The sequence below is a fragment of the Penicillium manginii genome (genome assembly GCF_028828005.1).
Source record: "Penicillium manginii strain IBT 31320 chromosome Unknown utg000004l:1.0-7231830.0:1.0-7236170.0, whole genome shotgun sequence".
Classification (NCBI taxonomy): Eukaryota; Fungi; Ascomycota; class Eurotiomycetes; order Eurotiales; family Aspergillaceae; genus Penicillium; species Penicillium manginii.
The window spans coordinates 4,836,838-4,851,187 of record NW_026643105.1 but is presented as its reverse complement, the minus strand read 5'-3'; the positions used below and the strand labels follow the sequence as shown (position 1 = coordinate 4,851,187).

The following is a 14,350-nucleotide window of genomic DNA, read 5'->3' as shown; positions in this document are numbered from 1 at the left end:
ATTCGAATTGAGGATATAAGTATACTTAGGTATATTTACTGTATATATCTACTACTATTTAACACACTCTCCCTATTTCAATCTGTCTTCCATCTCCTAATATCTGTCTTTTCATCCTGGATCCGGTTTCGGATGACATCACCATACAGGCTCCGTACGGTAAATAACCCCCACGCTATCTTTTGTGGTCCTTTTTTGGTTTTTTTCCCCGTCTCCGTCTCCGTCACCGCCAAACTCGGCCCGTTTCGTATCTTTCCATTTGAATCTACCTCTAGGGAAATATTCCCCGAAAGTTGATCTCTCCCGTGGGATATCCTACACTTGATCTATCTATCTGCAAGATCTGGTTTCAGGTCCAATAGGTCACATCAAACTCCATTCTAATCCAAAATACCGTGCATATACGGTGTAAACAAGGGCTGACTCGCTCCACGTGTGCTGATATCCCTGGCTTCCGTAAGGCAACAACAGCCCAAAGTGAGGCATCTCAGGGCTCTGCCTGGAGAATAAGGTGAGTCAGAAAGTTCTTGTACTAGTGAGCAGGGATATCTGCAGCCGAATCACACCGACTCGAGCTTCAACTTGGTAGCCACTGGCAGCACGCATGAGGGCTTTTCCGCCAAAGTACAGTACTTTGTACATCGCTTGGAGCCCCCTCACCGATCCACGTTACATTACAAACTTTCGAATCTGGGGAAACAGTGCGGGGTTGATCATGAATGGTTGCGAGAGTGCTCAGATCCTGGCTGGGCTGCTCGTTGCCTATAAGAACAACCATGTCGGAAATCAAAACCCGATACGAACTTAGTGGTACTGTACATTGGGTGCCCGTGGACTCAAACCACCTACTAGTAGGTAAATGTAACTGGATCTTCTTTAAACCAGGCCAGGGAAGCGGAAAGCCAACATTTTTCAAGGTTTGGAACAAATTGATAAATACCTAGGTATCCTATAGGTAGGTATGCAGCAAAACACTGCCCTGTCCAGGTAGGATCCCAATGGGTACTGCTACTACTACTACCTACTACCTAGGTACCTCCAGGGCTACCTCGAGTCCGCTACTCCAAGTCGTCTTCAACTTGAAGTTCAACTTCAAGTTCTTCCCAGAACCTTCAAGTTGGAAGCGCTAGAGTTGACCTACTAATATCTAGTACCAAAGGCACTATAAACAGCTCAGTGATATATATCCGGGAACCGCACTTCCCCAGCCCGTAATCTAATTTTTTTTTTACTGCAATCCATCATAGAGGAACCAGCTAGGTTCCAAAAATCGATATAACACACCATTCAACACCAATTCTGGAGTCACTTGAATTTATGTTCAAGTTGGAGTGTGTTGACAGCTGCCTTGCGGGGTATGACTAAGCAGCGAGGCCACGTTCTGGATCCCCGAGCTAAGCTGCCAGACCTCCATCTTTGACTACGACTGTCACACAATATGGCTTCGCTATTCTTTTCTACCCCTGTCGACATCGACGTCGTCCTGGACGACCTCGATGATCGCCAGACTGTCGATGTCAAGCTCGATAAGGCCCGCCGTGAGCGGGTCCCCTTGTACATGGACGGAGAGTCCGTAAAGGGTGCGGTGACGATCCGGCCAAAGGACGGAAAGCGATTGGAACACACTGGAATCAAAGTGCAATTCATTGGAACTATTGGTACGTGATTTTCGTCGACTGTCTCCGACTCAGGGAGGGGGAGGACGACACTAACTACCTGGGGCGATAGAAATGTTTTACGATCGAGGCAACCACTACGAATTCCTGTCACTTGTCCAAGAACTCGCCGCACCCGGGGAGCTGCTGCACCCTCAAACCTTCCCATTCAACTTCAAGAACGTCGAGAAGCAATACGAATCCTATAATGGCATCAATGTGAAACTGCGCTATTTCGTGCGCGTGACGGTCTCGCGGCGCATGGCCGACGTCATCCGCGAAAAGGACCTCTGGGTGTATTCGTACCGCATGCCCCCCGAGACCAACAGCCCTATCAAGATGGACGTCGGAATTGAAGACTGCCTGCATATTGAGTTCGAGTACTCCAAATCCAAGTATCACCTTAAGGACGTGATTGTCGGTCGGATCTATTTCCTGCTCGTGCGACTGAAGATTAAACATATGGAATTGTCCATCATTCGACGGGAAACCACCGGATCTCCCCCCCAATCAGTACAATGAGAGTGAGACACTGGTGCGATTCGAGGTATGTGTCGGGATCAACATGCCCCTCCATTGAATTGAGGCTGGCATGTGCTCATGTGCTCGTGTGAACAATGCTAACATGATGGCTAGATAATGGATGGCTCACCTTCTCGCGGTCAGTTCTTGCAACACCCCCTCCCACCAGACTTATCAATTGCGACCGTGAATGGAGATCGATTCGTCATGGAAAAGCATCGTCCAGACCTCAAGATGCTAACTTGCCACAGGTGAAACCATCCCAATCCGTCTGTTCCTCGGTGGCTTTGACCTGACGCCAACCTTCCGCGATGTCAACAAGAAGTACTCGACACGATACTATCTCAGCCTGGTGCTGATTGATGAAGGTACGTTGCTGTGTCGATATATCTGTCCCACCCAATTCATAGCGTTTAGCTATGATGCACCCAATGACGGTGTGGAGCAAGCAAGTGCCAATGATATCTTATCAAAAACCGTCGGCAATTGGTACGAGTCGGTCGGCCCGGCTTGCATATCCCACGGCCGAAATCCCAGTTTCCGTGCCGTGGCCTACCGACCCCCACGCTAGCCTGGTCTTGGCATCCCACGCCTCCACCAATTCACCAGCGCATTGAGTCGCTGTATTCGCCTTGCAAATGTTCTAGCTATAGTGTCACTAACAAATACACTTCGTCATTGCAGATGCTCGTCGTTACTTTAAGCAGTCTGAGATTGCCCTCTTCCGTCAAGCGCCCGAGATTGCCGCCACTCCCCAGATCGCCCAGCAGCAGCAAATCCAACAGCAAGTTCTCCTCCAGCAACAGCAGCAGGTTCTGCCCCCAGGATCTGCTACCGCCGGCCCTGGTCGTGAGGTGACACGGTCGGTTCAGCCGGTCCAGCCAGTCCAGCCAGTCCAACCAGCGGAACAGGCACAGCAGCCCGTTTCGACACCTGCGGCATAATCGCTATGCTAGCTCCTCGAGTGATGATCTAACCCTCTCACTCCCTATCTATACCCACATCACTCCTCTTAGGCACACGCAAAGCTCCCCCTTCTTCAACTTTGTTTACCCTCCTCATGTGCCTGTACCATCCTTTTCTTCTTGTCACGGTCATGTCACGATATCACTCTGTAGCCCACCGTTTTCGTTCTACTGTCTACACATTTCAATAAGATCAATAAACCGGTTTTCTGAATAAAATTGAAATTCTCGATAAACACCTCAAATTTTATCACCCTACTACACAGCTCTATCCCAGCAAAAAAAAGACTGCGATTAATACGGTAAAGGAGGGTGTTTATGTATTGTCGCCAGGTATATCGGTGTGTCTTCTAGCAACCTTGGAAACTGGGTCTCCCCGTTGGAGAGTTCTCGATATTATCACCTCTATTCGAAACGTCCAATCTCGTGCAATACCTTTCCAAGCGCTTCAAGTACCTGCCCATCATCACGTTCCTTGCCTGCAACCTGGATGGCTTTAGCAACCAACGGATATAGCCATTCAAGATGTTTGCGATGATGAAGGGATGAATCTCCATTCGCTCCCGCCGTCACCGTCACCGTCTTGATGGACGGCGGATCTGGAATGGCCGAGGGCTCGCTCCGAAGCTGGACCGCGTGGACTAGTAAATGAAGTAATTCCCTGCGGGCCGGGGTCGGTTGTGGCATCAAGCCGCGGAGAGGCTGGTCGGCGATATAGCATTTGATCGCGATGGCGCATCGGAGAAGAAGATAGGGGGAGATGGATTGTGCCAGCAAGGTTTGCGGGCTGGGTGCGGCAGAGGTGTCTTTGGAGTCGGGGCTCGTCGCAAGCTCAAAGAATGTATCCATGAGGACATATGCTATCCTTGGACGAAGGGTTGGGGGCGGGTCAAAAGTGCGACCATTGCGAAGCTTGTAGAATTCCTTGAGAGGCTCTTGTTCGATGGGGCAACTGGGAAGATCGAAACGCTGCGGTGGATATATGAATGAGGAGTGGAAGAGGGCGCAGGCGAAGTCACGACGCACGGCCTCTGGGATGACAGATGCTCCTAGCGAAGGAAGTACCAATGTCTTGAGACGTGTGAGGGCTGCGATGTCGAAAGCCTCGTCGGCCAGGATACGTGCGTTTGGTAACTGCTGGGTCTGGAAACCTCGAGCAGAGACAATACCGTGAGTGATGTCCACAACGCATTGCCAGAAGTTTGTGATGTCCTTTTCATCCGCTCCGGGGTATTGTTTTTCGATGTACGGAACGGCGGCTTCAAGGACGTTCAATGCAGTCGTAACGGCTTTCTGCCAAAGGAAAGGTTCGCGATCTTTGCCCTGCCATTTGTACTTCTGCGTGATTAACGCACTGAGATGCTCGAGCGAGGTTGCTAAGGCACCGTTTGTGAAGACATCCCGCTTGATACCGAAATCTGCGATATACCAGCCAACCATATCGATGATACTTTTAGAGAAAGCCACGAACGTCGGCTTTCGTGAATCATCGCCAAGAGACCACTTTGCCAATACCGAGTCAGATAGATCGGCAAGACTCAGCAAAATAGCTGCCTGCGACTCTTCCTTCTCCAAGCAAAGCTTTTTGAGGCAATTGATGACCAAGTCCTGGACGGCAGAAGGACGATCGAGATCTGGCGAGTAAGGCGGGGATACAGAGTTCCATACCAGGAAACGCAAATGCTGGAGAACCTTTTTGATCTGTTCTGTAGTCAGGCTGTCTTTGTACAGTCGGTAAACCTGCTGAAAGGATTGGATGTAAGCCAGCGCTGCGTCTTGATTGGGCTTATCGAGGTCGATGGCGGTTTCATCTGCAGCAGGGTGACCATTGGCCCAAAGGTCCCATGCACATTGAAGCGCTTCCTTGCTGATGCCAGTCGATGGTTGTACGCGAACGAGAATAGACGAAAGGCTGACAAAGGTGGCATCGCTGAATTCCAGAATGCGCATGTCAATCAGAGCTTGGAGGTATTTCAAAAGGCGCTTCCAAGACTGGTCGAACTCTTCATCACTGACGATGGTATCAAAAAAGCTCGTAATCAAATTCGAGACACCATTGATCATCACAACTGTTGTCGCGACCCTCGACTTGAGATCATCTACATCGCCGCCGTGCTTTGTTTTCGGCTGAAGTAATTTGGATTCGATCCCCTCGACCATCAGGAAAAGAACCCTGTTCAGGCATAAGCGCCATGCCTTCGGCGAGAGCTGTTGTCCATATGCGTCAAAGATTCTGAGTAGAGTATGTATAGCGCTGTTTCGAATCTCGGATCTCGGATCTGTTGTGATGTCAACGATCCGGAGCAGTAGCAAAAGCCAAAGGGAGTTCCTCGAGACAGAGGGATCGCTGTCACAAGTAAGCTTGCCAAGCTCCTCTTCGCTGACAGAAGCGTCGACATGGCTCTCGATACAAAACTTCTCGATCTGCCCTTGAAGAAAATCGGAGACGTTCCAGAAAAATGAGGTTGTTGTGAGGGAGATATTGAAGTCTTGTGTTTGAGAGGCGAAGCTGGACAAGGAATTGACGAGACTTAAGAGACATGTAGCAGGTAAAAGAGAGAGAAAGTCCGAAGCCACAAGATGCAAAGACTTGTACGCGGCACGAACTAAGCGAGGTCCAGCAGGAAGACCTGACGCCCTACGCTCGGTTGGATTGATTAGTTTATCTCCACTCTCCACCTTTGCTATCCCTTGGAAAACACCAGTTATCAAGTCAAAAATGAGACTCCAACCATCCACAAATGTCTCTGCGTATTGTTCGAGTATATTTTGCAGGATCTCCAAGCATTGCTCGTGAATCTCTGTCACAGTGACCGGAATTGACTTTGACGAGACTGTGTCCGACGAATATAGCGAAGCGACCTGGTCTTTGAGAGTTTGAAGGTTTCGGGTCTGTATCTCGTTTCGTGCCTTCTCATCGTCGACGTCTCCCGGTTTCATTGTCAAGAAGACCAAAGAATTCAATATACCACTAGCCTGCAGACGAAGGCTGGGGTTGACGGCAACATTTGTAGACGTAGAGATAAGACTTTCGGTCAGAAGCTGCCACGCGATATTGTCTTCCTCGTTGAGGGAAGAGAGCCTTTCAAGGTTCGATCTAGCCAGATCATTTCCCTTTTCCAACACAAACTTAAGCTCTTCATCTTGCATCCTCGACTTGCTCACAGTGTGTGACACTCGTCGGGCGTTTTGATTAAGGGCCCCAGGGCGTCGTGACGATTGTGGCGACTTTGGGGTTTCCGATACTTCCTGAGCAGATTCTTTTTGAGATTCTTGCTCGGTGAATGTGGAGAGATTGAGCAATGCGAGTAATATCTCTCGGAATGAGGCACCAGGGTAATCGCCGGTGCTTTCAAATAGCTTAGCCGAGGCTGCTTGCACTGCAATGACTTCGGTTCCGAGGTTTGCAGTTGGAATATCATTGCCAGAGACGGCTGTTGTTTCTCCTGGCCCGCTAGTCGTCGATTTGACCATTGTACTAGAAGATGCACCAATCACCAAGCCAGTATATTGCAGTGTTTCAAGAAGAATAGACCAGGCCTGCTGATCTAATGTTGGGCCCAGTGCGATTCCAAGGTTTAACAGAGCTCGTAGGCATAGAAGATTTCTTGTGCTTAAAGATACCGGAAAGCTCTGTGCTGCTGCTGCACCGACCGAGGGGTCGGAAGGCAGAGGATTGATTCGAGGCATATCCGAACTTTTGCGTTGATTCCTAGACGTATCAGGGGTTTGAGAAGCACTTACACCGGGAATGCCAAGGGTTTGCGCTTTTGATCCACCTGTGCTTGAAGGCATTGCAGCCTTACCTAATGTTGTAAGGAATGCATCACGGGGGACAGACAACCGCAAAAGACCTGCCACGTGGGCCAGTTTCTGGAATGCCCGTACAAGATTGTGGTAGAACTCATCATCCAAAGATGCTCGAAGAAAGGTTGAGCACGTCGCAAGAACCGCGGGCCAGCAATTCTCAACAATGTCGGCACAAGTTCGGATTGAAGAGTACTGAACGTGGGACTGCAGATCCAAAGGGTTGATGGGAGCTGCGGACTTTTTCAATGGCGATGAGGTTTGTAATCTCCCCAATTCATGAGCTTGAAGGTCCTGCGAAGATCTAGCTGAATCGGGGCCTTGTTCCTGGTTTGCCAACCTATTCTTGCGCTTCTGCTTCAAGTCTGGAACCGTGAGCGGTAGAATGAATTTCGCGAGTCCCTCGGCGAAGCTGCTAATGCAACTGAGAACAAGACTGTAGATGTAAGTTTCTGGAGGGAATGGCGGATCTGACTTGTCGAGAAGCTCAATGTAGGGTGTTCGAACAAGACTCCACTGAGTGCTGATACCTGGCACCTTGGTCTCGGTTTGAGGGACTGATGATCCAATGACGCCTGTGACTCCGCCAGTCTCGAGTGCGATTTGATCATCTGTAGCAGACCGAGAGTGATCTGCTCTGAGCGGTATTGTCGATTGATTGCTGACTCCAATCAATGAAGGCTTTTCCGAGGCGAGCTTTACAAGAGAAGCCATATGGTCCCGCAGCACATTCTTCCTGCCCTCTTCTCCATCATAGAGGGAATATATCTGCCGGACAACTCCAGGCTCAGAGTAAAGTCCTCGAAACACTTCCATACATAGCACTCGCTTCCAGGGTGCTGTTCCGTCCGGTTCCAATAAATGAGTGAGAAGACCAAATGCCATTTCACACTCGGCGGGTAGGAGAGACATGTGCCGCTTCAGAAGAACAAGAAGAATTCTAGCCACTCGGACTGTTTCAGAAAACGAATGCCGTTCAGACAAATATCGTACAGTCAATGGCATGAGGCGCACTCGAAGAACCTGTGACAACTCGGGGTGGCTCACAAACAGCCGGCCGCTATTCAGAAAGATACTTTCTATTAGCTCCAAGACAAATGCTGAAGACAATGTCTTGGTGCGTAAAAATTGCAATTGTTCGCCATCAATAATCCGGCAGAGATCATCCAAAACCTGCGAATAATTGTTAGCACCGCGCATATTCAGGGTAAAGATCTTTCACAGTACCAGTAAAGCATCATATGCAAATTGTGCCACGCCAACAGACTGGCCATCTACGTTAACATGTGTTGTTGTTTTGGCATCATCTGGAAGCCCTACATGAAGCATTAGCGATACTCTCCAATTAGGGGGCTTTTCAACAATAGTATAACTTACTGTCTTCGCTCGATACTCGTTCAAATGTAGAAACAACGAGTTGCTGGAGGGTAGCAGCCGCTGTGCTACTGACTGCAATCGTCTTGCTTGCCTGCAAAGTCGCACATATTTCTAATGTGCTTGCAAGTAATTCGCCGCTGAGATCATTCGAATAGTATTGCAAAAGTGACGGTAGGGATTGCAAGATCTTGAGTTGGATATCAAGACCTGCAAAATATTAGTATTCTGTACAAGAACCCATAATCAAGCTTCAGAACATACTCAGGCTCGTGGTCTCTTTTAGGCCAGCAAGAACATCCTTCAGGCGATGAGATGGCAGCGATTTGGATGCGATCAGCCTTTGCAGGCAAATTACACCGATACCCGCAAGTTTCGCATGTCGAGTATGGCATGCGATAATAAATGGTTCCACGAATGTGGGTTTGCGGACAAGATCTACAGTACATATCAGCCATTGCCATATTTAATTTCCAACTTCTAGCGAGCCGACACATACCTGCTGATATTTGCGCTTCGGAAGTTGATGGTAGCGCCTTCAGCTCATTGAGTGATTGCTCTGCTGCCTATATCGACTATTAGTGACCACAGGGGAAATATGGCGGTCAAGGGGTCGGCCAACATTGCGTAGATCGGCGTTTTTCCGTCTGGATTCTTGAAGAAGGTTGGCAAGTTCGGCCTGCAGGAATTGGGAGGACATTTCCAATGAAGAATGGTCCCATCAACGCATGGCCAACGCCCGTATACCAATGGTCGGAGGTCCCAGTGTCCGCAGTACCGGAGTGTTTTGGCACGTATCAACGCGTATTGAGATTCCCAGAGCTTCTCGAGTCGTCCGTTATAGAGATGGGACGTTAGATAACACGATACTCAGTATTGTTGAGGCTTGTGCAGTGAAATTGCGGAGCAGTCAACAATCCCCCGGCGTGGCATCTCCAGTCCAAATGCCAAGACATTCGATAAGACCATATCGCACGTGATTGTCCTGGGCGGCCGGGGCAGGCGGCAGCGGCAGAAAGTGGATGGTTGCCCCTCCTGCCCTCTTCCCGGCTTCTTGACTTCGGAGTCCTATCGCTTCTGGATATTTGTTGATCTCTTGATTACTACTATACACTATGTGTGCCGCTAAGATTCCGCGCAATTTCCGCCTACTGGAAGAGTTGGAGAAGGGCGAAAAGGGCCTGGGGGCAGGTAGGATCCATCATACCTCGATAACACTGGACCACGCAACTGACCAATGACTTTCTCTCAATTGCAGAGGCATGCTCGTATGGTCTCGCTAATGGCGAAGATATGATGATGAGCAACTGGAACGGCACTATTCTTGGACCCCCTCACGTTCGTATACACTATTTCGAATTGATCCTGGATCTTGGATCTTGGATACATGCTTATTTCGAGGTTTCTATTAGAGCGTTCATGAGAACCGGATATACAGTGTCAACATTCATTGCGGTCCCGACTATCCCGATAACCCTCCTACCATCCAGTTTACCTCGAAAGTCAACATCCCCTGCGTCGACCAGAGCTCTGGCAAGGTAAGGACTCGATCATCCGCCACAACGTCAAAGAGTGACAACTGAGAGTGATTGAAATAACTAGGTGGATCCTACTAAGCTTCCTTGCCTGGCTCAGTGGAAGCGGGAATTTACTATGGAGACAGTTCTGATCGAGCTCCGAAGGTGAGATTTCCCTTCTCCAAAAATGGGTTCCAAGAGCTAACTCATTATTCATAGATACATGGCGTTGCCTCAGCATAAGAAGCTGCCGCAACCCGCCGAGGGCTCGACTTTCTAAACGCCCACGTCTCATCCATAGGGCCCAGAAATCCAAAGCATTACGACCGTCCTCTTTCTTTGCTTCTACTCTTTCCTCTGATGATTCTCCTAGAGCGTGTACAGTCTCTCTGCATGATAGCATCGGCGTGCTTCCTTCCGCAGCCCAATTTATTATACTATTCATAAATTTCCCATGAGATGACGTATTGCCTTTGGTCATTTTGTTCAAATACAACTTGTCGGCTCTGGTAGCTCCCATGTAATGGCCGATTCCGGATTCCGAAAAATAATTGCATCTCCAATTCTCATTCGAAACTATCCCAGACCCATCTACAGCATTCGTCTGAAAATGTTACAAACCACAGGCGCGTATGTAGAAGCCAGATCACGTGGGCCCGTGTTTTCTCTCCTGCGGAGAACTTCCGCCATCTCGTCGCATGCCCTAGCTATCACAGTATGCTAATTCCTAAGTTCTCTGGGGTACATCGCTTTGCTTGTAAGTTATTGTCTCTTTGCGTTAGCACTGGTATGATATTGACCATCCTTCGGAACTTAGGTTTATCTCTTTATCGAGCTCTCCTGCGACAATGTTCTCCCTCGGCCGGTAGCCCGCCGTGGCGCGGCGAGACAAGAGCTCTCGTCAAGCAAAGATTTCGGAAATACAGAAGACTGGATAGTCCTACTCAAATAGCAAACTCTCTCAAAGCCGGCTATCAGGTAACACGCGCCTCTTTCCTTGCGCCTACCATCGACCTTCAAGGATACTAATGAGATTACCGGAGACAGACACTCGACCTGCTAGGCTCCGCTTCCAATGGCAACGACCAAGATGCCAACAAACTCAGCACCATCCTTGAACAGGCTAGACAAGCGAAAGCAAAATTGGTGGCTCAACAAAAACGACTTAGGGATGAGAAGGCACCGAAGCCCCCGTCTGCCAGAGCTTTACGGACACTGGAAACGAAGCGTTTCGAGGAAAAGACCCGAGTTCGCCATCCAAATACACCTTCGATCTTGAACCGTCCACGCCTGGTTGTCAAAGGAATACGCAAAGTACCAGTCTTGGTCAATGCACGGGGACTGCCGTTCTTGCGCATAAAAAAGCCGCAGCCGAAAAATTTGAGTGGTGTCATACGGCATAAATTGGAAAGACGGTGGAAGCGCATCCTGCGCCGAGACAGATTGACAGTCGAACTTCTTTTCGCAAAGGATGAGGATGCTTGGGACGTGTTGACGGGTGTTCAGGAGCCGTCTGCTTGGTCGCGGCATTACCAACTAGCTCTCACTGAAGTGAATGACCAGATTCGGGAATCGGATGAAGCCGCTGCGGAACTGGCCCAAAAGATGTGGAATATTGTGCTCAAGGAGCGAGTATTGGCAGAGGAAGAAGAAAAGCAGAGACGTGCAGAGGCAGATTCTCTTGCAGGTCAAGATTGAATCATACAAATGCCTCTTTGGCTCTTGAAAGAGAAATGGTTTGATCGATACTAAATTGCGTCCATTTACAAATGATACCCCATGCTTTGATGCGAAATCTATCCAGACTTAACATAATCCATCAAATATAAAACCATAACAGGGAAATGAGTGTCGGCGAGCATTGAAACCAGAGGTAGTATTTTCATAGGGGTCTGGCAACCCGGCTAAACATGACTGACTAACTATACAGCAACTCATGCTGTGACCTTAAGCTTCTCAACAGCTGGTAGAGCATCGTCACCTTCCTCCTCATAATCGCCCTTGCCTGCCAATCCACGCTCCCACAATTCCCGACCAGTTAGCTTCTTGTCGTCCTTGTTGGACCTCTTCTTCTTGTCCTCTGCTTCCTTCTCCTCTTTTTGCCGCAGCTCCTCCTCCTCTATCTCCTTTTGGAACTTTGCATGCCACTCCAAGAAAGTCTCTCGGTTGACAGGTGTACCCTGGAACTTCTTGTTCTCTTCCTCCTCCGCCTTCGCGGCCACCTTGTCCATCTCGGCCTGCGCTGCATTCGCACGCTCCGTCATCAAGTCCTCGGCATTTTCCTTCAAGGCGCTCACAAGAGTGAAAACCATTGCCATTCCCATATTTTCTTCGATCGTAGGCTGGAGAGACTCTAGAAGCTGCTCCCGATCTTCTTGGATATCCAGTTGTGGGTGCTTCGGGGCATTGGGTGGAGAGGAGATGCTGAGTTCTGGCGCGACATCGGGGTATTCCTCCGGGTAAGAGACTTCCAAGATGATTACAGGCTGCTCCTGTTCCTCATCTGCAGTCCAGGGAGCGTCAAGATTTATCGATACCCTGTACGAAATGTCGGATATATCTGACAGGTGGGGTGACAGGTCAATAACGTCTCTTTGGTTGAGGTTTTCTGGATAACCATTTCAAACCTACCTGTGATTTCATCGGGAAAGATTGAATCGAGGACTTCGCGCTCCTCTGTTTGGTCTTCACGTCCCATTGTGTCTGTTCCGCCTGCGGATCGGAGGGGTACCGGCGGGACGAGTTGATCAAATGGAAAAAAGAGAGCGTTCAAAGCGGGGAGAACGGAAGGAACGGAGAGAGAGACAGAGACAAGGGGTCGTAGTTATCTCCGAAGAATAACTGGCGGGACAGAGCTGTTGAATTATAATTCTTTTGAGGTTATCGCATCACCGTCGCAAATCCAGTGCGGGCGATATCAATCGATTGGGCCTTGCGGTCCCACATGCAAACCAGTCAAACAGCCAATTCTTGGAGCTTCAACTTTTTTTAATTCAAAGTCCCCCGCGTTCCACTGCCTTTACATTAACCACGACCATCTACACCTTTTTTTTTACATTCATTGGGATAAATTGCCATGGGTAGACCCAGACCACAAAAGAATAAATCAAAGAAGTCCTCAAAATCCTCTCAAAAATCCGTCCTCGGCCCTGGCGGCTCCGTCTCGAAACACAGCATGGCCCAAGATCCTTCCACATTACTCGACCAAGCCACGATTCTGTTGCAAACAGGTCGTGCCGACGAGGCCTTGCCAACTGCGCAACAAGCGCTCGATCTAGCGGGCGACAATGGACCTGCACAGCTACCAGCAGTGAACCTGCTGGGAGAAATCAACGTTGAGCTGGGTGATATCGATACTGCGAGGGAATGTTTCACTCGCGCCGTGGAGCTGGATCCCAATGGTTCGATTTCCGAGTCTGAGGGTGGAGGCTCTGAGAAATTCCTATGGCTTGCTCAATTGAGTGAGCAAGGCGGTGCAGAGAGCGTCCAATGGTTTGAAAAGGGCGTTTCCTCCCTACGCCAAGTCCTGCAGTCCTTGGAAGGAAAAACCAGTAAAGAAGATGTCGAGAATATCAAAGAGAAAAAGACCAAGCTGTCAAATGCACTCTGTGCTGTTGCCGAGATCTACATGACCGATCTTTCGTGAGTTCCATCTGTTTCGATCTATACTTTCCCTTTACTTACATTTTCTTTTCTTTATCTTTAGATGGGAAGAAGATGCAGAGGCCCGGTGCGATGCCCTTATCACAGAAGCTATCACGGTGACGCCAGAGGCCCCGGAGGTCTTGCAGACTCTCGCATCTATCCGTATTTCACAGCTGCGAACCGAGGACGCCCAAGCAGCGCTCCGGAAGAGTATCGGTATTTGGAAAGATCTGCCTCCAGAGGATCTCACTATTCCCGATTTTGCGGTGCGCATCAGTCTTGCACGACTTCTGATGGAGGTCTCTTTGGAATTCGAGGCCCTGGAAGTGCTTGAGCGATTGATCCTCGAGGATGACCAGAGTGTGGAGGCATGGTACCTCGGAGGCTGGTGTCTCTATCTGCTAGCGGAGAAGCAACAGGCACCAAAGGATGTGACAGAGGAAGACCCCTCCGAATCTCCGCGACAGGCATCATTGGTGGCCAGTCGGGAATGGCTCAAGCAGAGCTTGAAGCTTTATGAAAAATTAGAATATGAGGATGAGCGACTCCGTGATCACGCCCTGGAACTGGTCCAGGGAATGATCCAGGAGATTGGTGAAGATATGGATGATGATAGTGAGGCAGAAGGTGAGGGCGAATGGGATGGGGCTGAGATTGAGGCAGACTCCGACGATGACCACGAAATGGCCGATTGATTGAAGATCACTTAAAAAGTCACGACATCTTACTATACATCTAAACTATGTACATGTTCTTTTTTTTTTTCTTACCCCTCTTATTTCCCGCCCGTCTTTGTCACGTTTGTCATCCTTTGTCGATATCCTCTAAACGACTCATAGTAGTACATCTATCTCTATATTAGAGC

The 14,350-nt window shown here is 49.2% G+C and overlaps 6 protein-coding genes across 6 annotated transcripts; 4 read left to right on the top strand and 2 right to left on the bottom strand.

The window, feature by feature from the left end:
* Positions 1–1,438: 1,438 nt before the first annotated feature.
* N7533_005524 (vacuolar protein sorting-associated protein 26) lies at positions 1,439–3,121 on the top strand (the record flags this gene model as incomplete). The annotated part of the gene is made up of 5 exons (XM_057102174.1): positions 1,439–1,658; positions 1,729–2,168; positions 2,292–2,316; positions 2,429–2,545; positions 2,862–3,121. The coding sequence occupies 5 exons, from the start codon at positions 1,439–1,441 to the stop codon at positions 3,119–3,121; spliced, it is 1,062 nt and encodes a 353-aa protein (XP_056961804.1).
* Positions 3,122–3,547: 426 nt separating this feature from the next.
* N7533_005523 (uncharacterized protein) lies at positions 3,548–9,023 on the bottom strand (the record flags this gene model as incomplete). Its single annotated transcript, XM_057102173.1, has 6 exons — positions 3,548–8,122; positions 8,177–8,265; positions 8,327–8,533; positions 8,588–8,761; positions 8,823–8,889; positions 8,946–9,023. 6 exons carry the CDS (start codon positions 9,021–9,023, stop codon positions 3,548–3,550), a joined length of 5,190 nt encoding a protein of 1,729 aa, XP_056961803.1.
* A 415-nt stretch (positions 9,024–9,438) lies between these two features.
* N7533_005522 (E2 ubiquitin-conjugating protein MMS2) lies at positions 9,439–10,120 on the top strand (the record flags this gene model as incomplete). Its single annotated transcript, XM_057102172.1, has 5 exons — positions 9,439–9,514; positions 9,582–9,661; positions 9,736–9,861; positions 9,926–10,005; positions 10,060–10,120. 5 exons carry the CDS (start codon positions 9,439–9,441, stop codon positions 10,118–10,120), a joined length of 423 nt encoding a protein of 140 aa, XP_056961802.1.
* A 437-nt stretch (positions 10,121–10,557) lies between these two features.
* N7533_005521 (LYR motif-containing protein) lies at positions 10,558–11,538 on the top strand (the record flags this gene model as incomplete). Its single annotated transcript, XM_057102171.1, has 3 exons — positions 10,558–10,597; positions 10,658–10,818; positions 10,888–11,538. The coding sequence occupies 3 exons, from the start codon at positions 10,558–10,560 to the stop codon at positions 11,536–11,538; spliced, it is 852 nt and encodes a 283-aa protein (XP_056961801.1).
* A 236-nt stretch (positions 11,539–11,774) lies between these two features.
* N7533_005520 (RWD domain-containing protein) lies at positions 11,775–12,538 on the bottom strand (the record flags this gene model as incomplete). The annotated part of the gene is made up of 2 exons (XM_057102170.1): positions 11,775–12,400; positions 12,472–12,538. 2 exons carry the CDS (start codon positions 12,536–12,538, stop codon positions 11,775–11,777), a joined length of 693 nt encoding a protein of 230 aa, XP_056961800.1.
* Positions 12,539–12,916: 378 nt separating this feature from the next.
* Positions 12,917–14,180, top strand: N7533_005519 (ACL4 family protein; the record flags this gene model as incomplete). The annotated part of the gene is made up of 2 exons (XM_057102169.1): positions 12,917–13,482; positions 13,547–14,180. The coding sequence occupies 2 exons, from the start codon at positions 12,917–12,919 to the stop codon at positions 14,178–14,180; spliced, it is 1,200 nt and encodes a 399-aa protein (XP_056961799.1).
* Positions 14,181–14,350: the final 170 nt, after the last annotated feature.